Consider the following 21,317-nt stretch of genomic DNA (forward strand, 5'->3'; position numbering starts at 1 on the left):
GTAATACTAATAGTGTAAGTTTAAGTAATAAAAGGATATTAGTATAGTTCTTTTGAAAGCTCTTTATATAGCTAACTTGCCTAATATAAAATAATGTATAGGATATATTAAACTGGAATAATTTTCTAAAAATACATCTTTGTATATTTATAACAGTAGGTAGTACTGTTACTTTAATTGTTGGGTTAATTCCTGAGTATGTGTTCATAATTTGTATTATATATATTTTTTTAAATCTAGATGAGAAATATTCAATTATCTGACTTCACTGAATCCTTGAAAAAGATTAAACGCAGTGTGAGCCCTCAAACCTTAGAAGCATACATACGTTGGAACAAGGATTTTGGAGATACCACTGTTTAAGAAATTATCTATGTAAAACTGCAAAAACATTTTACTTACCAAGAGAGAAACACTTGATCTTCAGTGAAGTTATTAGCCCAGCCTGAGCTTACGGGACTTTTCAGAGTCTTAAAATTGTCTATGTGCTAAACTTGAAAGTGAACCAGAAAACAAGTAAAAATAAAGTATACAAAGCAAATGGAATATTCTGTTGTTGAAGGCCTGCTTTCCTTAATGGTCATGGTTATCCCAATGGGCACTGTAAGTTAGAGCATAACAAAAACTAATATGGTCTTCTCTACCAATATATAATCATAATGTAAATAATAATTTGTCTATTGTGTCACAGGTGAAAGTATTCTAGAGACAAGTGAATGGTAGGAGATACAAGAGCCTTTGGTCATTTGTCTTCTTAAATAGTCCTTTATTCTATTTTACTTTCCTGCTGTGATCTTCACTATAGATAATTAGAATGCCAAACACTGTATTTTTTATTTTTCTTTTCTTTTTACAAATCCAGAGTGCCAAAAAGTATTTTGAGAGGTTTTTTCCTTCTTCATAAATCTACAAATATTAAACAGTTGTATTCTTTTAAATTTTTTGTCTATTACCTGGCTACCAAACAATATGGAAAGCACTGTGATAGCCACAAAGTAAATCTGATTAAATAGAGAAGGAGATTTGAGGGTTTTTCTGTCATATAATATGTAGACCAATCCTCATGTGACCTGCAGTATTTTTTTCTTCTGTTTTATTTGTCAAAATTCTATCATAGACTGTTAACTTATTGCTGGTGGAATTTATTTTCTCCTACAATTACTCTAATGTTTTAAATTATCAATTTTAACTGCTGTGAAAATGGTTCCAGTATAAGAGAAGGGAAATATTGGGAGCTAAGATTTCTAAATTATTGCTTATTATTTTCTTACTGTTTACAGGAGTAATTATAAGCCAGTAGAAGTACCATCTTTTTATTCTTAATAATTATTAATCTCTTCAATGGAACTTTAAAAAGTTACTGAATTTTTATACATTGTATACATTTTATAGTTTTCTTGTGCTCACTTTTATTAACTAAGAAATTCCAGTCTGTTAACCTGCTTTTGTTCTCAAAAGTGTACAATAATTCTTTTTCTTGTTTGTATAAGTATGCCTGCATTTTTATTATAAAAATGTCATTGTAGGAAGTAGAGACTCTTATATCATGGCCTTTTAAATATTGAATAAAGGCAAATAGATATTTGCCCTTAGTTTACTGGTTAAAAGTTTGTTTACAGAATTTTTCTTCGGTGCTTAAGTGATGTTAAAAAAAAGGTGTCATGATGGAAAGGATAATTTTGTAGAAGTAAAGAGTTTTTAATTTAGGAGAAATATATTTGGTTTTGCAAGAAGAATGTGTTAAAATAGAACCTTGCCCCGCAGATAAGAATTTTATAATGAAGACATACATCCTAATAAATTGTACTTTTGTTCTTTTTAAAGATTTAGCTCAGTGTAGATGTATAAATTCTTAGGATCATATGCTCTTTGTAGTCATAACTTAAATCATGTCTCTTCCAAGTATGACTTTAGAATTCCCTAGATCATAAAAATGAATTAAGATAAATATAAAAAAATTTTAAAACCAGAGTTCTACATATTTTAGTCTCAAATATTAAAAGATCAATTATAAAATATTGATAACTAAATGTGGTAATAACATACATGATGACAATTATTGGGAAAATCCCAAATAAAAAATTTTTCAGTAATGCTCAAAATTTTTCATTTTGTCTTTTCATTTAAAAAAGGAGTAATACTGCAGATACTTGGATAACTGTCCAGTCATATGGAAGGACTATGTGTTTCCTGATCAACTTTAAAAAATAAAATCTCCTAAAAATTTTATATAATTCCTCCGCAGTAATTTAATGTAGCTTACTATTTTTATTTGGAAAAAGTTCAAGTGACAAAGATTTCAAATATTAAAAAGATGTAATCATCAGGTTAATGTTGTCATAAATGTTAGGTCAGAAAATTAGATTGTGGGAATACCCATCCATGTATACAATTTACTTTCCTTTCCTGATCGAGTCTGAAGGTGAATGTTAGAGAGCTATTTTCTATGACTCTTTGCAACTAAGTTTGATTTAAGCTGTGTTTTTTCATAGATGGGCCATGAAAATAGAATAATGATAAAGTAGGAGGTGGTGAGGGATTGGTTAGGTCTTTTTCAATAAAGTCAGAAGTTGCTGAGATTATCTGAATATGAGACTTAGACTGTGACCTTTTAGATTTTCCATCGAGTTCTCTGTCACAGTACCTCCTAAAAGATATTTAAACATTAAACATTGTTCCCTTCATATTAATACGGCAGAGTTTTATGAACTAAGTGGAAGCACTGATGTACTGAACTTTGGACCAAGGGAAGGAATCAATACTATCTAGATATCTTAATGGTAAAAGAATATTCTATGGTAATCTGCCCATTGAGGTTATTAGATTTCTAACTTGCAAATATGCTTTGTGTTTTGGAGGAAATCGGAGGAAAAGCAGATGCTAGAATTCTAGTTTAAATCAATGTACCACAGTCTTTGTTTATAGTGTAAACTTCTTTATATTTTATACAAAAACTAATTCTTTTAGTAGAATGAACCATTTGCAGTCTGTTTTTGGACTCTTAATCAAAGAATTTTCCTTTAAGTGCTTGTCTCAATTTTAATCAGGTCTTTTGTACTTTTTGTGCAAAGAAATTAATTAAAGGGTGCAACTGTATAAAGTGGTTCTTTTTTCCTAATGGACTGGAAATAAATGATACAGTTTATTTTGCCTTTAATTGTTTTATTAAAAACTTGAGATTTTAAGGTTTCAGTTCTGATAATGACAGAATAACTTGAACTAACTCTCTTGCCAATGACAGTTATAAACTCTAAGCAAAATATAAAAAGCAATGATTAGAGGACACTGAGGAGCAACCAAAAGCAGGCAAAAACTGGATGAAATTCAATCCTTGAAAGAAAGGAAATATACTAGAAGAGTTCCATATTAACCAGTTTTTACCAAGGGAATGTCCAGCTTGTATAGAGCACTTGGGCATAGAATTCAAACAGAATGTGACAGTCAGTCTTACTAGACTGAAAAGACATTTGGAGCTTCCAGAATAGTTATAAATTAGAAGGGACCTTTTGAGAGAAATAAGCCCCAAAAGCTACCTACAAATTCCTTTCAAATCCTTGCTGGAATCCAAAACGTGGGCGATATGATATTCAGAGGAATCCAGCAGAAAGCAGTAGTTGAAGCCTAAAGAACTGAGCAGAGATACAGCTACTGGGGGAAGAAAGAGTCTGCATTCAAGTTCCACTAAGTTAGAGGGGTCTAGTAAACATTTTTGGTTTTTCCATTGAAACCAAAAAGGACCATGCCTTAAGAGAAAGGACAACATACTAGGACTAAGGGGCTGTGTTTTAGGACCAAGAACAGAATGAAAATATACTCAGTGTTAAAAACTTAAAATGAAACCTTCATAGTATCAAAGTTATTAATAATTTAACAGCTAGCCAGAACAAAGCACATTATTTAGAATAATCCAGACTCTTAACAACATATCCACAAAATCCAGTACACAATAAAAAAAATTACTAAGCATGTGAAGAAAAACTGTGGTCTATAACAAATAGAAAAATATACAGAAGTGAATGCAAAGATGACTCGGATATTGGAATTAGCAGAAAAGGATTTTTTAAAGTTTTAAAATATGTGAGGGAAGAGGACATAGCTCAACTGATAGATAGTCCGCCTAACATATGGAGGGCCCAGGGTTCGATACTCAGGGCCTCCTGACCTATGTGGTGAGCTGGCCCACACGCAATGCTGCCATGCACAAGGAGTGCCATGCCATGCAGGGGTGCCCCCACGTAGGGGCGCCCCACATGCATGGCGTGTACCCCAGAAGGAAAGCGTGAAAAAAGTGCAGCCCACCCAGGAGTGGCACCACACGCATGGAGAGCTGATGCAGCAAGATGACACACACACAAAAAAAGAGATGCAGTTTCCCGGTGCTGCCTGACAATACAAGCAGACGCAGAAGAACACACAGCGAATGGACACAGAGAGCAGACAATGGGGGGGAGGGGAGAGAAATAAATAAAAAATAAAATAAAATATGTTAAGTTACAGGAAAAGAGACAGATGAATAGGTGAGCAGAGAAGTAGAAACTAAAAACCAAATGGGGGAAGTGGATGTGGCTCAGGCAACTGGGCTCCTGCCTACCGCATGGGAGTTCTCTGGTTTGGATCCTGGTGCCTCCTAAAAGAAGACAGCTGGCATGAGGGGCAGGCACGACAAGCTGATGCAAGACACAAGAAGAAAAAACAATGAGACACAACAAAGCAGGAAGCAGAGGTTCCCAGTGTCCTAAAGAAGACAGCAAGCTAATGTGACGGCATGGCAAGCTGACACAACAAGACAATGCAACAAGAGACGTGGTGAGGAAAAACAATGAGAGAGACAACAAAGCAGGGAGTGGAGGTGGCTCAAGTGATTAGGTACCTCCCTCCCACATCAGAAGTCCCAGATTTGGCTTCAGCCTCCTAAAGAAACAAGGAAGATAAACAGACACAGCAAGTGAAAAACAACAAGGGGTCGGGGAGAAAGAAATTTTAAAAACAAACAGATGGAAAGTCTAGTAATAAAAAAATCTGAAAAGAAAATACGTATCTAAATTTTTTTTAAAAATTGTTGCATGGACTTTAAAGTGGGCACAATGGAGGAAAACTGCAGTAGAAGACAGGAGAATACAATTACCACCTGAAGCACAGAGAGAAGAAAAGCAGCAGAGGATTTGAGAAGGATGGGGCAACATTAGTCTAATATACCTATAACAGATCCAGAAGAAGAGAGAATGGGATAATTATGTGAACCAATAATACGTGAAAATTTCCCAAAATTGTGAAAAGACATCAACTTACAGATCCAAGAAGCTTAGTGTACCCCAAACAAGATAAATACAACAAGAACAAAATCTGGGTAAACTATATTGCCAAAAATAAAAAAGGCAAAAAATTTAAGAACAGCCATAGGAAAAATGACATTGCACTCAAATACCCAATAAGAGTGACAAACTCTCACCAGAAATTAGAATTCAGAAGATAATGGAATAACATCTTTAAAATGGTAAAATTAAGCAATAACAAAAGGTAGCTTAAAATTCTATATCCAATGAAAACATCCTTTAAAAGCAAGTAAAGTAAAGGTATTTTCAGATAAATAAATGAAGAGAATTTATTGCTGGCATTGTAGGAAATGTTGTAAAAAATCATTTAGACTAAAGGAAAATGGTCCTCAATGGGTATATCTCTAAGAAGGAATTAAGTACTTTGTAAATGATAGGTATATTGATGACTAAAAAAAAATTAGAAATGTATTTAAATATCTATTGACTTTAAAAACAAAAAGTAATTTATAGTATTGTGCTATTTAAAATATATGTATACAATGTAAACTATTATCCATGTGGTGCAGCAGTGCTCCAAAATGTATTCACCAGATGCAGTGAATATGCCACAATGATGAAAGAGGTTGTTGATGTGGGAGGAGTGGGGTGAGGAGGGGTGGGGGATATGTGGGAACCTCATTTTTTTAATGTAATATTTTTTTAACTATTAATTTTGAAAAAACAAAATATATGTAGAAGGAAAAACAAAAATAGGAAAACGGTTGGAGAGGGCAGTATATAGAATTTTATTGAAATAAGGTTATTACATTGTAAGTGAAGTGGTTTGGTATTAACATAAGGTAGATTGATAAGTTTAATGGTGCATTTTATAATCTCTAGCACAATCACAGACACTACAGAGATATACCAGAAAATCAGTAGAAGAGATTAAAAGGATGACTAAATATTATGTGATTTGTTCAAACAAAAGAACAAAGGACAGAAGAGACAAATATATTAATAAATCAAATGGAAGGCAGAGCTGAAATAATGTCATTAAGGTAAATTCAAATTATTTGCTCTCACCTTTCTCCTTCCTGAAAAATCCAATTTAAACCCATTAACTGGTTGTGCCAGGATCCCCAACTACCTCCAGGATTGTTGATTCATTCACTAGAAGTACTCACAGAACTCAGTAAATAGTTGTACATATGGTTATGATTTATTACAATGAAAAGACACAAAGTAAACTCATCAAAAGAAAAAGGTGCATGGGACAAAGTCTGAAGGACACCAAGTGCCAGCTTCCAAAGTTCCTCTCCCATTGAGACAAACAGGATGTGCTTAATTCCTGCAGTGAATGTGATAGGCGGGAAATGTTGGGAAGCTCAATAGAAATTAAACGTCTAAGGATTTTTTAAATTTAAATATAATTTTTCTAAAACAGTATTCCTCCTTTTCCCCTGTGTACATTATCTGTTTGAAAATCTGTTTTACTTTTCTTTGGATATATGCCTAGAAGTAGAATTGCCAGATTGTATGATAATCCTATATTTAACTTTCTAAGGAAATTTCATATTGTTTTCCAGTGGTTATACCATTTTACCTTTCCACCAAAAATGCACCAGAGTTCCAATATCTCTGCATCCTCTCCAAAACTTGTTATTTTTCCAGTTTTTAATAATCGCCATCTTTGTGGATGTGAATTGGTATCTCATTGTGGTTTTGATTTACATTTCCATAATGGCTAATGATGAGCATCTTTTCATGTGCTTATTGCCATTTGTATATCTTCTTTGGATAAATGTCTATCCAAGTCTTTTGCCCATTTTTAAATTGGATTTTTTGTCTTTCTGTTGTTACATTGTAAAAGTTCTTTATATATATTGGATATTATGCTATTATCTGAGAAAATATATCATCATATACAAAAATCAACAAAATGGACCTAACACCTAAATATGAGAGTTAAGACTATAAAAGTCCAAGAAAAAGGGTTATCTTATTTGTGAACAATTCTTCAAAATATTATCTTATAATCCTTTTATTTTTTGTGGAGTCAGTGGTAATATCACCACTTTCCCTTTTTTTCTCACCATTTTATTTATTTTTTAAAAAGATACATATATCACACAAAATTTCCTTTCTGACTTTAGTTATTTGCAATTTTTGTCTTTTTTTTTTTAAGATTATTTCTCCTCCCATCCCCCTGTTGTTTGTACTTACTGTCTGTTCTCTCTGTGTCTGTTCTTTGTGTGCTTTCTGTGTCTGCCTGTCTTCTTATAGGAAGCACCGAGAACCAAACCTGGGACCTCCCATGTGGGAGAGAGGTGCCCAAATGCTTGAACCACATCAGCTTCCTGCTTGTTGTGTCTCTTGTTGTATCTCCTCTTTGCATCATCTTGTTACATCATCTCATCCTGTCAGCTTGCAGTCTTGCTCATCTTCTTTAGGAGACAAAAGGAACCAAACCTGGGAACCCCCTGTGAGGGAGGTGGGCACCCAACTGCCTGAGCCACATCTGCTCCATTTGTCAGTATATTTAAATGTTCATCAATTTCATTCATTTTTTTAAAGAACCAACTTCTTTATTTTTGTTTATTCCCTGATTTATTTTTATGTTCTCTGTTTCATTTATCTCTGCTGTAAACTTATTTTGTTCTTTCTGCTGACTTTCAATTTTGTTTGCCTTTATTTTTCTAATTCCTGAAGATGTGAATTTAGGCTATTAATTTAATATCTTTCTTTTTAAATATAGAAGTTTATAGCTATAAATTACTGTCTAATCATTGCCTTCTCTGCATCCCATTAAATTTTTGTGTGTTTTATCTTCATTTTCATCAATCTCTTAAGTATTTTCTAATTTCCCTTGTAAGTACTTCTTTAATACACTGGTTGTTTAAGAGTGTGCTGTTTAATTTCCACATATTCATAAACTTTCTGGTTTTCCTACTAGATTTCTTCATTTCTAGTTTCATTCCATTGTGGTCAGAGAACTTTATATGATTTCAATATTTTGAAATTTATTGAGACTTCTCTTGTGTTCTAACATATGGCTATCCTAGAGAATGATCCATGTACACTCAAAGGAATGTGTAGTCTGTTGTTGGATGAAGTGTTCTATGTATGTCTGTTAGAATTAGTTAGATTACACTGTTGTTCAGGTTCCTTGTTGATCTGTCTAGATGTTCTAACCAGTATTGAAAGTGGTATATTGAAATCTATAATTTTTATTATAGAACTATTTCTCCCTTCATTTCTGTTAGTATTTACTTCATATATTTTGGGGCCCCTGTTGTTTGGTGCACATATGTTTATAATTGTTAAACCTTTTTATTTAATGATTTATTTTATTTATTTCTCTCCCCACCCCCCATTGTCTGCTCTCTGTGTCCATTCGCTGTGTGTTCTTCTTCGTCTGCTTGCATTATCCAGCAGCACTGGGAAACTGCATCTCTTTTTTATTGAGTCATCTTACTGTGTCAGCTCTCCATGTGTGCGGCACCACTCCTGGGCGGGCTGTGCTTCTTTTCACGTGGGGCGGCTCTCCTTGTGTGCGGCAGCACTGCACGTGGGCCAGCTTACCACATGGGTCGAGGCCCCAGGGATCAAACCCTGGATCCATATGGTAGATGGACACTCTATCAGTTGAGCCATGTCCATTTCCCAAACATTCTTTTTTAATTGACCCTTTTATTGATATTCAGTATCCTTTCACTTTTTTTAACAGTTTTTTCTTTGTTTGATATTAGTATATCAGATATCCTTTGGTTATTGTTTGCATGAAATATTTTTTTCCATCCTCTTACTTTCAATCTCTTTGTACCTTTGGATCTATGATGCATCTCTTGAAAACAGCATATTCTTGGGACATGTTTCTATATCCATACTGCCAATTGCTGCCTTTTTATTGGAGAGTAATTTAATCCATTTATAGTTAAGCTAATTACTGGTAAGGCAAGTCTTATTCTGCCATTTGGATCATTGGTTTTTTTTGTAAACCTCAACCCCTTTATTGTCCCATCTCTCCTCCATTACTACCTCCTTTTTTGTTCAGATCATCTTTTATAATGAGACATTTGAATCATTCTCATTTCCTTTTGTGGAGATTTTTGTAGATATTTGCTATTTGGTTATATTTACTATCCTACTATCCTAAATGTATACTATCCTACATAATACATATACTATCCTAAATGTATTATGATTTAGTTTGTTTTGATAGCAGCTTTAAATCAATAGTTTATAAATACTCTGTTCCTATATCCTTTCATCCCTCCCTTTGACATTGTTCTTGTCACAAATTACATCTTTATGCATTATGTGCCCCGTAACAAACATTTATATTTGTTTTTTGCATTTGAGTTTTATGCCATATTTAAACTAAAAGCATTATAAATAAAATTTATAATAATATTGGCATTTATAGTTACCTATATTGGAAGTCTTTATTTCTTCATACAGCTTCAAGTTACTCTCTAGTGTCCTTTCCAGTAAACACAGAGGACTTCCTTTAGAATTTCCTGGAAGTTATGTCTAGTAGTAATGAATTCCCTCAACTTTTGTTTGTCAATTAATGTCTTAATTTCTCCCTCATTTTTGAAGGAGCTTTACTGGTTAAATTATTCTCAGAGAGCAATTTTTTTCTTTCAGCACTTTAAACATATCCTCACACTGCCTCATGGCCTCCATAGTTTTATTGAGAAATTAGAGGTTAATCTTAAGGATTCCTTATATATGGCACATCACTTCTTTCTTCCTATTTTTAAGATTTTTCTTTATCCTTGGCATTAGATAATTTGATTATAATATGTCTCAGTGTAGATCTCTTTGGGTCTGTCTAGCTTGGCATTCACTTGTGCTTTTTGGATTTATATATTAATAGCTCTTATCAGATTTTGGGAGTTTTCAGCCATTATCTTTCAAATATTTTTTCTGGCCCTTTATCCCTCTCTTCTCCTTGGACTCCTATGACGCAAATATTGGTATACTTGATCATGTCACACAGGTACCTCAGCCTCTGTTCTTTGTTGTTGTTGTTCATTCTGCTCTTCAGCATGGACAGTTTCAATTATCCTATCTTCAAGTTTGTTTATTCTGCTTCCTCCAGTCTACTGTTGGATCCCTCTATTGAATTTCCCATTTCAATTATTGTACTTTTCATTCGAGTCTTCTTTATACGTTCTATATCATTATTTAAATTCTAATTTTGTTATACATTGTTTTCCTTATTTTCTTTAGTTTTGTCCTTGTTTTCCCTTAATTCATTGATCCTATGTAAGAGAGTTGGTCTAAGAACTTTGATTAGTAATCCCAGAGACTGTGCTTCCTCCAGATTAGTTACCATTGAATTTTTTTTTCCTGTGACTGGGCCATATCGTCCTATCTGCTGTATATTTTGTAATTTTTTTTTGAGACATGTATGGTCTAAGTGTTATGTGGCCACTCCAGTAATCTAGTTCTCCCACTTCTCAGTCCACCAGACCAAGAACAAGAAAAGAAAAATAAGGGAATAGGAAGAAAAACAGGAAAGAAAAAAAGATGAAAATATTAATGGACAAAACACCCACAAAAAATAAACACACAAAAAAAAAAGAACAAGAAAAAAGTAAAAGGTGCACTGCCTCTCCATGTCTTCTGTTAGTTGCCATTGAGAAGTCAGAGGCAACTGATGTCAAGGCCAAAGTCTAGGCCAGAATACATGCTGGTCCCTCAGGTATCTGTCAGACCAAAAATAAAAAAAGAAACAAGTAACCAACTAAGGAAAAATAAATGAGATGCACTGTCTCTTTACATCCAGGGATATCCTGCCTAGAAAGTGCAAACTAAGTTTAGTAACAGTACTGAGCCCTCCAGCATCCACTAGAGCAAACAACAAAAGAAAGAAAAAGTAGGGACTCAACCATTAAAAAACTGCATTGGCTCTTTACTTCCTAGTTGATGCTAATGTGAGGCCAGAAACTGCTGATGCCAAGATGCCAAAACTTAGGCTTTAATCCATGGTATGTCCCCAGGGATCCACCACACCAAGGAAAGAAAATCAGTGGACACAAAGGTTCACTTACTTTTTATTTCAAGGTAGAGATTAGCGTGAGACAAGATGGTGCTATTGCCCAGAAGGGCAAAAACAAAGATAGCGTTCTTGCTGGGCCCTCCAGGATGCACCAAACCAAGGAACACCCATACACAAAAGAAGAAAAATCAATGAAAACAAGATGCACTGGCTCTTTATGTCCCAATGGATACTGGTGAGAGGCCAGAAGCTACTGCTACCCAGAAGACAGAAACTGAGGCCAGCTTCTGGCCTCCCACTAACTTCTCTTAACCCCAACTTTTGCAGGATGAGGTTTCCAATGTCCTCTCTGGCCCCAGCTGGCCACTCCTAGAATCTGGGCAGTGTTTTCCCAGACACTGCTATTTCCTCAGCTGCTGCTGTGGGGCCAATTAATGGGAGTTTCCTGGTTCAAGCTTTTACTCACAAAATCTAAACTCTTGGAAGACTCTTCCTTTATCTGGCACTCCTGTAATTGTTCTAAATATCTAGTCTTCTTCCAGGGTTACCACCTAGTTCATTACAATTTTTTTTCCGGTTCATTTTATGTTTTTTTAACAGAGGGAGCAATCTGTAAAACTTCACACTCTGATATTTTGTGCATGGCTGGATTTTACTAGGGGCTCCTCATGTAGGCACCCTCTGCCTAGCACCTCCCAGATTCCAGACTCTTGTAAGGAGAGCAGGTGTTCAGCATAAACCAGATGGTTTGCACAAGCAGTTAAGGGGTGGTGAGCCAATCCATCCCTTAAAGAAGAGTGGGAAACTTCCCAAAATCTGAGTTCCCTGACGCCAGCCAAGGGGCCACCCTTGCAAACTGACCTCTTTAAGAAGAGCAGTCTTGTGGCTGCTTTGTTAACTCTTTTCTGCACAGTGGCACAAAGCAAAGTATTCACATGGAGGGAGGGGATCTATGGTGTCTTAAAGTGGGGAGGGATGTCAGCAATCGTGTGGTGAGCAGGGTGTCTACAATCAAAAGTAAGTTGGTATGGGGTTTTGGAACCCACAAAGAAGGAGGAAGTTATTCACGTGGTGGATAGGGGATTATCTACAATGAGAAATAAGAGCTCAAGCATGGAAATCAGAGAGTTTGCATTGAATAGGGATGTCAGCAGAGATGGTAGATTGGTTTCATAGAGGATACTTAATTAAATGAATCAAAATATTAAGCATAATCAAATCAGGATTCTCTCTAACAGAGAAAGGGGTTATAAACATAGAAATGGAAAAAATTAGAATCAATCTATGGAGTTGGATTAGAATTGGACTTTTTTTTTAAGATTTAATTTTTATTTCTCTCCCTTCCCTATCCCCCGCCCCAGTTGTCTGCTCTCTGTGTCCATTCATTGTGTGTTCTTCTGTGTCCCCTTGTGTCAGCAGCACCCAGAATCTGTCTAGTTTTGTTGTGTCATCTTGCTGCGTCAGCTCTCCATGTGTGCGGCACCATTCCTGGGCAGGCTGCACTTTTTTCACACTGGGCGGCTCTCCTACAGGGCACAGTCCTTGCGCGTGGGGCTCCCCTAAGCCAGGGACACCCCTGTGTGGCATGGCACTCCTTGCACGCATCAGCACTGCATGGGCCAGCTCATCACACGAGTCAGGAGGCCCTGGGTTTGAACTCTGAGCCTCCCATGTGGTAGGCGGATGCCCTATCCATTGGGCCAAATCCACTTCCCTAGAATTGGATTTAAGAGTGTGAATTCATGTCTTAATGCGGGCAGCGGCAGGCCTCCGGGAGGGTCAGCGGGTTGGCCGGGCGGGCTCTCCGGACGGGGGCTGCCTCGCGGTCGAAGGAGAGGAGGGGGTTCGGCACGAAGCCTTTGGGCCCTCGCTCTCTCCGCTCAGGCACGGGGGACACGCGGTGCAAGCAAGAACACCACGGAGACAAGGTCTAGGCAAAAGTCTACTTTATTGTTGGAGGGGACATGGTTTTATATGGTCTAGGGATACGTAAAGGGACTTGATTGGTGCCGGCGGGTGCTGTTGCTTGCATAGGCGGTTACTGGACAGTAAACTGGCTAAGAGGTTAGGAGCAAGGGAGGGGAAGGGGAAAGTGTGGGCTGTCTAGATAACAGCTAGGCGGAAGACGGAGAGGGGGAGAAGGAGGGGCAGTGCCAGCTGCCAATACTGGGCGGGAAGGAGACGGGGACAATTGCTCCCTTTTGTTTAAAAGTATGTGCTTCAGGGGAGGTGAACTGGTGGCAGCAGGGGCAGTATGGGACGGGGTACTGGGGTAAGACGAGGGGAGGAGGGAGACCACGAGGACCGGCTGGCGACGAGAAGCAGAGGGCCCTCCCAGCTGCTCTCAGCTGCAGAGGACACAGCGTCTGGCCAGGACGCATGTGCCTGCTGCTGGGGTCGGCGCACGCCGGCGCTTGGCGCGTGCCGAGCTCTGCCAGCAAAACGGGGTCGTGATGTTCCTGAACCCCTCGCCCGATTGGGGGAGAAGGAGGGAGATGAGTGAGGAAAGGGAGACAGGAGGTTACAGGCGTGCGGTTCGGTGTTTGCGGTGGGGGCGGGAGGAGCGCGGCGGATGGCTTGGTGGTGGCTCTTTAGTGGCGAGGTGTTGATAATGAACCTGCACAAAGGAGCTGAATACCGCGTTGGCTTGGTCTTTGGCGAGGCAGACTATTTTTTTGATGGCCCAGGGTCCTACAGTGAGGGCTAAGATGATGATGATGAGTGGGCCTAAAAATGGAAGGAGGTATGGGAGGAGGGTATGGAGAACACTGGAAAAATAGTTCGCATTTTCTCGCTCTTTGCGGCGCTTATCCAATCCCTCCTGGACCTTTCTCAGGTTGTCCTCGACTAAGCCGGTGGAGTTGGCATATACGCAGCACTCCTCTCCAAGGGTGGCACAGAGACCCCCTTCCTTAAGGAGGAGGAGGTCGAGGCCGCGGCGGTTCTGGAGGACTACCTCAGAGAGAGAATTGAGAGAATTTTTTAGATGTTTTACAGCATTTTGAAGGTAGGTGATATCTTCGTCGATGGCCTGTCTGAGAGAGGAGAGGGCAGAGGACTGTGTGGCGAGGGCGGCAATCCCTGTGCCTGCCCCTGCAAGACCTAGAAGGGTAGCGACTGTTAGGACTGCGGTGACAGGCTCTCTCCTTTGTAAGTGGAGGGAGGTTTGTCTGCTCAGCACGCGGCAGAAAAATTCGTGGTCAGAATGGTAAACGACTCGAGGAGTGAGAAGGATGAGCAGGCAAGTCTCATGGGTAGCATTGAGGGTGGCGACATTGAGGCAGGGGGTTAGCCCGGTGGAGGTGCAAAGCCATTGGGAGGTGTTAAGGGGGATTAAGAACTTGGCGGAAGCGCTGGGAGAGGAGTAGTTAGAGCAAGCACTAAGGGAGGGGTGGGAACCTTGACGAGAATGAACACAGCGTCCTGTGGAGGAAACAGATTGAAAGGTTAGGGGGACAGAGGAAGTGTTCCAGTTCCACTCGGCTGGGTATACTGAAGTGGATTCGTTGAACGTGAAGTTAACAGCGACAGGCTCATAGATAGGAAGGGAGGGGGAGAGGCAGAGCCAACAGTTCTTGGTGAGGTTGGGGTGAGAAGTATTTAGAGATAAGTAGGATGCATAGATTAACGCGAGAAGGGGACTGGAATACTTGGTAGGGGGGGCCATGGCTGGGGAGCGATGGACGAGGGGGGGTGCCACTGGAAGGGGGGGAGGCAGGGGGATTGAGGACTTTGTTGGGGCCAACGGCGAGGGGTGGGGATTCAGGCGTGGGCAGTAGTTTTCTGATGATGAAGAAGGCTTCCTCTTGCCAGCGCTGGAGGGTCCAATTGGAGCGTTGATGGGCCGAGTTGACAATGGCCGGGGAGATGAAGGGAAGCATGATGATGAGAGCAATGGGAAGAACGGAACTACCCGCGTGGCGGCGAATCATCTGTGGAGACAAAAGAGAGAGAGAAAACTACAAAGGAAACAGCGATGGGAAGGAGGCAAGTTAGGTAGGCAACTCGTTAGGAGGATCATTGGTGTCAGTGTTAGCGGAAGCCTCGGCGGTGTGGGGCTTGATGAGACGTCCTGGGACCCAGATGGGCTGCGGCTCTGATTCAGGGAAAACGCAGGCGAATCCCCGTCCTTGGGCTAAGAGAGGGGCAGGTCCATGCCATTGGGTGGTCTGCGGGTCACGCCAGAGGACAAGCGGTGCAGGGGTGGGCCGGAAGGTAGGCCCCCAGTGCATGTGGACTGGTGAAAAGCCTTGGGCATTGAAGGTCATCAGGTTGTGTCAGATCAGGGCCTCTGTGACGACGTCGCGAGGGGTGCGACGCGGCTGGTCGGCAGATGTCTTGAGAATGAGGGTTTTGAGAGACTGGTGAGCACACTCTACTAGGCCTTGTCCCTGCGGATTGTAGGGAATGCCGAAGTGATGGGTGATGTCATAGAGCTTGAGGAATTCGGCAAAGGAGGCGCTCCGGTAGGCAGGTCCGTTGTCTGTCTTGATGTCCCAATAGATTCTCTGAGTGCTTGGATGGCGTGCTTGGCCGTTTCTCTGGTGAGCGCGGTTGCGTAGCAGAGATGAGAGAAGGTGTCGATGGCTACGTGGAGGTATTTCCATCGGCCAAACTGGGGGACGTGAGTGACGTCCAGTTGCCATCTGGAATTGGGGCGGAGCCCACGAGGGTTAACTCCCTGCGGTTGGAGCGGCCCCAAGGGCAGCAATGGAGCGCACGTTCGGCATGACCGCACAAGGTGTTTGCAGGTATGGATTGGGAGGTCTGGAAAGAGTTTGTGGAGGCCAGCTGCTGAGAAGTGAAATCTGGCGTGCAGCAGCTTGGCCTGATTGATGAGGTCTCCGACTGCGACGGTGGTCTCGGCTGGAAGCAGGTGAACGGCCTGATCAGCAAGGTGGTTGCCGTGGGCCAGGGGCCCGGGAAGGCCGGAATGGCTGCAGATGTGAGCGATGAACCAAGGCTGTCGGTGGTTTTCTATGAGCTCTTGAAGGTCCAGGAGAGCGACGTTGATGCTTTCACTCGCTGAGTTGTCGGGCGGAAAAAACGCAGAAAAGGCGATGACTTGGCAGACTTGTAGGCAGTAGAGGCTGTCTGTAAAGATGTTCAGTGGACAGTGGGGATGGGTTTGGAGTGCTAAGATGACAGCACGCAGTTCGGCCACTTGCACAGAGGATTGATGGAGGCGCACATGTGAACGTGGCTGGTGCTCGCCGGGTGCGAAGACAACGGCAGCAAACTTAGTCTTGGAGGCGTCTGTGAAGATGATGGTGGTGTCTGGAAGAGGCTTGCTGGAAGGAAAAGGGAAATGGCCGGGGGTGGCGATTTCTAGCAGGGGAAGGCCCTGCAGTAACCGATGCTGTGGAAAGTGGTTATCGAAGTCCCCTCGGTAGAGTTCCATGAGCGCCTGCATATCTGAAGACTCCCGCAGCAAGGTGGTAGTTTGTTGCACAGTCAGTGGCCACACGAGAGTGTCCGGCGGGTAGCCGTAGTGGTGGGTGGCCTGATCGACCAGGGCGGTAGCGAGCTGGATAAAGAGGGTGGTTTGCGGGCAGATCTTTCTGAGCTTGCTCTTTGCCATATGTACCCAGAGGAGGGGCCCATCCTGCCAGAGCAGGCCAGTGGGCATGCCCCGTGTGGGGAGAACCAGTCCCAGCAATGTCTTATCGGGGTCGTAGCGCTGAAGTTGGCAGCGCTCAAGGGCCTGGTTGAGCTGTAGTAAAGCTCCCTTCGCCTCTTCGGTGAGGTGGATTCTTTTGTTGGGGACCGATGAGAGCGGACCACCGGAGCACAGGAGCCGGAACAGAGGCTGGAGCTGCTGGGTGGTGATAGGAAGCACTGGGCGCAGCCAGTTGACTTGACCGCAAAGTTGCTGTAGCTCGTGGAGCGTGAGCACATCGGGGATCTTGATGCTGGGCACTTGTGGTGCCACGGTGGAGGTGATGGAGAACCCCAAGAATTGATATGGTGGGTGGGTGGTCAGTTTTTGTGGATTGACCTTGAGGTTCAAGTCTTCCAGGTGGCTCAGTAGGCGGTCGAGCACGGTGCGCAATCCCGATTCGGAGGGATGCGCGACAAGCAGATCGTCCATATAGTGGATGATGTTGGCGTATTGCGTGAGCGGCTGGACGGCTTCCCGAACGTATAACTGACAGATGGCAGGGCTGTTCCGCATGCCTTGAGGTAACACGCACCACTGATATCGCTGAGCTGGTTCCCGATGGTTGGTTTGAGGAACCGTAAAGGCAAACTTCGGCCGATCGGCAGGGTGGAGCGGTATAGAGAAGAAACAGTCTTTGATGTCCAGGACAGCGATGAACCAATGCCAAGGGACGGCTGTGGGATGGGGCAGGCCAGGCTGTGGCGACCCCATTGGTTTGATGTGCTTGTTGATCTCTCGCAAATCCTGTAGCAGGCGAGGCTTGCCACTTTTCTTTTGAATGAAGAATATTGGTGTATTGTAGGGGCTGGTGGAGGGCTCAATGTGCCCAGCTCACAGCTGTTCGCTTACCAGTCCCTTGAGAATGTCCAACTTAGGGATTGAGAAAGGCCATTGTTCCACCCAGATGGGTTCCTCTGTATCCCACTGCAGAGGAACGGGTGCCGGAGGTTGAACGCGAACAATGGCCGAAGCTATTGGGGGGGCAGCTGTGGCGGCGATGCGGTGAGAACAGCCCCCGATTGATGCAGGATGTCATGGCCCCAAAGCACTTGTGATATTTCCTTCAGGACGAGGGGGCGGAAGGTTCCTTGGCGACCCTCTGCGTCTCTCCAGGCGATGTCTTGGGCGACCTGCTGGGAGGGTGCTTGACCGGTGGCTCTGACTACTAGCGGCCCATCGGTGAGGGGGAGGTGGCCAGCCTGTTCGAGCGGGATGCAGGAGATTTCTGCACCTGTATCCAGCAACCCGGTGAGCCAGTGACCCGAAATTTGAATGGAGAGAAGAGGTTTGGTGGAGGGTGCAATGGGAACGGACCAGAGCACCTTCAGGGGCGGGGAGGCTGAGTCGCTGTGGCCTCTTTGTCGCGGGGCTGAGGCTTGCCCCCACGGCCGTTTAAAGGCTTGCGAGTGACGTTGGGGATGCGGCAGTTGCGGGCCCAATGGTATCCCTTTCCACATCGCGGGCACGGGGTAGAAGGCGGCCGAGGTGGATGGCTCGTCTCAGGCGGGCCTGGATGAGGTCACGACTTGTTGGGGCACTCGCGGGCGTAGTGACCAACCTCGCCGCAGCGAAAACACTCGTTGGAGGCTGAGACAGCGGCAAGGATGGCTTGGGCCATGGCGGAGGCCTGGACGTTGACGCTGGAGCAGGCTAGGACCCAATCGTGGAGGAGTTTGTCCCTCAGCGGTCTGATGATTGCCTTGCATGTTGGGTTCGCGCCTTCCTGCATGAGGTCCTTGATGAAGGATGTTTGGGCCTGCGTGCCGACTACCTTGCGCTCGGCAGCGGCCTGGACGCGCGCCATGAAATTGGTGAAGGGCTCCTCCGGCTTTTGAAAGAGCCGGGTAAGCGGCTCCGGGGCGGAGGTCGTGCAATTGCGGAAAGCCCGAAGGGCGCACTCCCTCAGTTGGAGAAAGAAGCCTTGTGGGAGGCCCGCGTATCTCAGGGGCGCGGCGTAACGCCCCAGTCCAAGGAACGCGTTGGGAGGGTAGGGGGTGCCATCGCGGGCGTTTTCGGCGATTTGCCTTTCGTTTTCAGCGGCAAAGTGTGCGCGCCAGTCAATAAACTGCCTCGAGGGAAGTATGCCTCTCGCGAGGGATATCCAGTCGTAGGGGAGACAGCGGGCAAAGGTCATACGTTCAAGGAGGTCTTGAGCATGGGGGCTGGCGAGACCGTCCTCTCGGATAGCGCTGCGGAGGGTTTGCACGTCTTTCGGGGAGAAGGGAACCCATACTTGGGGGTTCGCTCGAGAACGATTGGGATTTAGCGGATACATATCAGCGATTGGAGCAGTGGGGGGCTCCAAGAGAAGATCATTAGAGCGCAGGAGGGGGTGTCTATTCGGTGGCACATAAGATGGCGGGCGCTCGTACGCATCATCTAGGTCGTCATCAGAAGATGGCGGATGAAGCGCTTCCGGTTCCGGATAAGGGCAAAATGGTGCCAGTTCCAGGTAGGGGCAAGATGGCGCCGAGGCAGGAAGGGGAGGGTATAGAGACGGAGGCTCCTTCCATGAAGAAGCAGGAAGGGGCAGGGAGTTGGGCTTCTTCCCCTTTTTCGAAGAAGAAGGAGGAAGTGCGTCATCTCGGGCGGACTTCGCGCCATTTTGAGCCGACTTCCCCTTCTTCTGCGAAGAAGAAGGCGGAAGTTCGCCATCTTGATCAGAGTCAGAATCCACCGCACGTGGGGGGTCGAGCTTGAGTGCGGCCTCCAACTGGGCTGAGAGCGACTCTGTGTCACTGTCCGCATGGGAATCGTGTTCGGCACAGGCACCGCTTCTGCAGGAGTCGCAAGGGTAAGTCTCAACTGCAGGAGTGGGCACGCCCTGCAAGCAGGCGCGAATGGCCACAAGGGCAGGTAGAAGACCGGGAGGAAACGTTTTCCCCTCATGTTCCATGGCGGAGGTGACCCAGTCAATTAGTTTAGCGTAAGTCTGGGGGCTCCAGAGTGGGCAGGTAGTGAGCCAGGGATTGAACGGGAGGAGCAAGTCCCAGTAGCGCTGGAGCTGTCTGACGGAGACTTTGACTTGGTTAGTCTCCAAGAGGGCGGCCAGGGCCCAAACCTGCGGGACCTGCCGGGAGGAAAGCGAAGCACCCATGTCGCGTATTGGACGCCGAAGAGTCCCTACCTTGAGCGGAACTTGGGGGGGGGGGCGTCAGAAGCGGGCCGCCACGTTGGGCGCCAATTGCGGGCAGCGGCGGGCCTCCGGGAGGGTCAGCGGGTTGGCCGGGCGGGCTCTCCGGACGGGGGCTGCCTCGCGGTCGAAGGAGAGGAGGGGGTTCGGCACGAAGCCTTTGGGCCCTCGCTCTCTCCGCTCAGGCACGGGGGACGCGCGGTGTAAGCAAGAACACCACGGAGACAAGGTCTAGGCATAAGTCTACTTTATTGTTGAAGGGTACATGGTTTTATATGGTCTAGGGATACGTAAAGGGACTTGATTGGTGCCGGCGGGTGCTGTTGCTTGCGTAGGCAGTTACTGGACAGTAAACTAGCTAAGAGGTTAGGAGCAAGGGAGGGGAAGGGGAAAGTGTGGGCTGTCTAGATAACGGCTAGGCGGAAGACGGAGAGGGGGAGAAGGAGGGGCAGCGCCGGCTGCCAATACTGGGCAGGAAGGAGACGGGGACATCTTAAAATTCATAAAGATATATGAAGAAATGTAGATGTAAATATGTGATGTACATGTTGTGTATGTATGCACATGCATACATTTCCTATTTCTGTCCTGAGTAGGCTTTAGCATAGTGACACCCCAATACCCATGAGCATATATAACCCATGTCTTGCCTTCCAAATATCATTCTTTTCTAAAAGGAACCAGGGATCCTTGGACAAATAGCCAATTCTAGGGCTGTGGCAGGTAAAAGGCAAGGCACACCTGGAATATCTTGTGCCAGAAAACAAGGAACTGCTCAAAAAATGATATGAATGAATCATTTAAAGGACCCAAGACAGATTGAAAGGAGTATCAAAATAAGTAATTGTAGTAATGTATTAATAAAATAAAAACATGAACCCACATGGATATATAAATTCATACAAGAACAAATTGAAAGTAAGATAAAGAATGGGATATTTACATAGTTTCAAAGAACCTCCCACAAAAGATTTATCAATTAGAAAGAGAATCACTTTATAGTGAAGAACCCAAACGGACACCACCTTTATCCTAGTTATCCAAGTTAATATCATCATTTAAAGGGGAAATTTCAGGATATGATCATTAAGAAGATTGCAGTATCACTTCTGTGATATTCCTGTCAAAGATTCATAGCCAGACTCTACTACAGAGATATTTTACAAAATAACTTTATAAGTTTCAAAAGTGGCTGCATCATGAAAGTCAAGATAAACTAAGGAAATGGACTGAAGGAGATTAAATAGAATGACA

The 21,317-nt window shown here is 43.4% G+C and overlaps 1 protein-coding gene across 4 annotated transcripts in view; it reads left to right on the forward strand.

Annotated features, from left to right (window-relative positions):
• SPAST (spastin) overlaps positions 1-3,145 on the forward strand; it is an 82,850-nt gene extending 79,705 nt beyond the window's left edge. For all 4 annotated transcript variants that reach the window (XM_004480839.5, XM_058278351.2, XM_004480840.5 and 1 more), the window contains one exon: positions 241-3,145. In XM_004480839.5, the coding sequence (XP_004480896.2) occupies positions 241-363 (123 nt within the window). In that variant the 3' untranslated portion in view covers positions 364-3,145. The remainder of the gene's footprint in view (positions 1-240) is intronic.
• The last annotated feature ends 18,172 nt before the right edge of the window (positions 3,146-21,317 follow it).

The sequence above is a fragment of the Dasypus novemcinctus genome, chromosome 17, assembly GCF_030445035.2.
Source record: "Dasypus novemcinctus isolate mDasNov1 chromosome 17, mDasNov1.1.hap2, whole genome shotgun sequence".
Taxonomy (NCBI): Eukaryota; Metazoa; Chordata; class Mammalia; order Cingulata; family Dasypodidae; genus Dasypus; species Dasypus novemcinctus.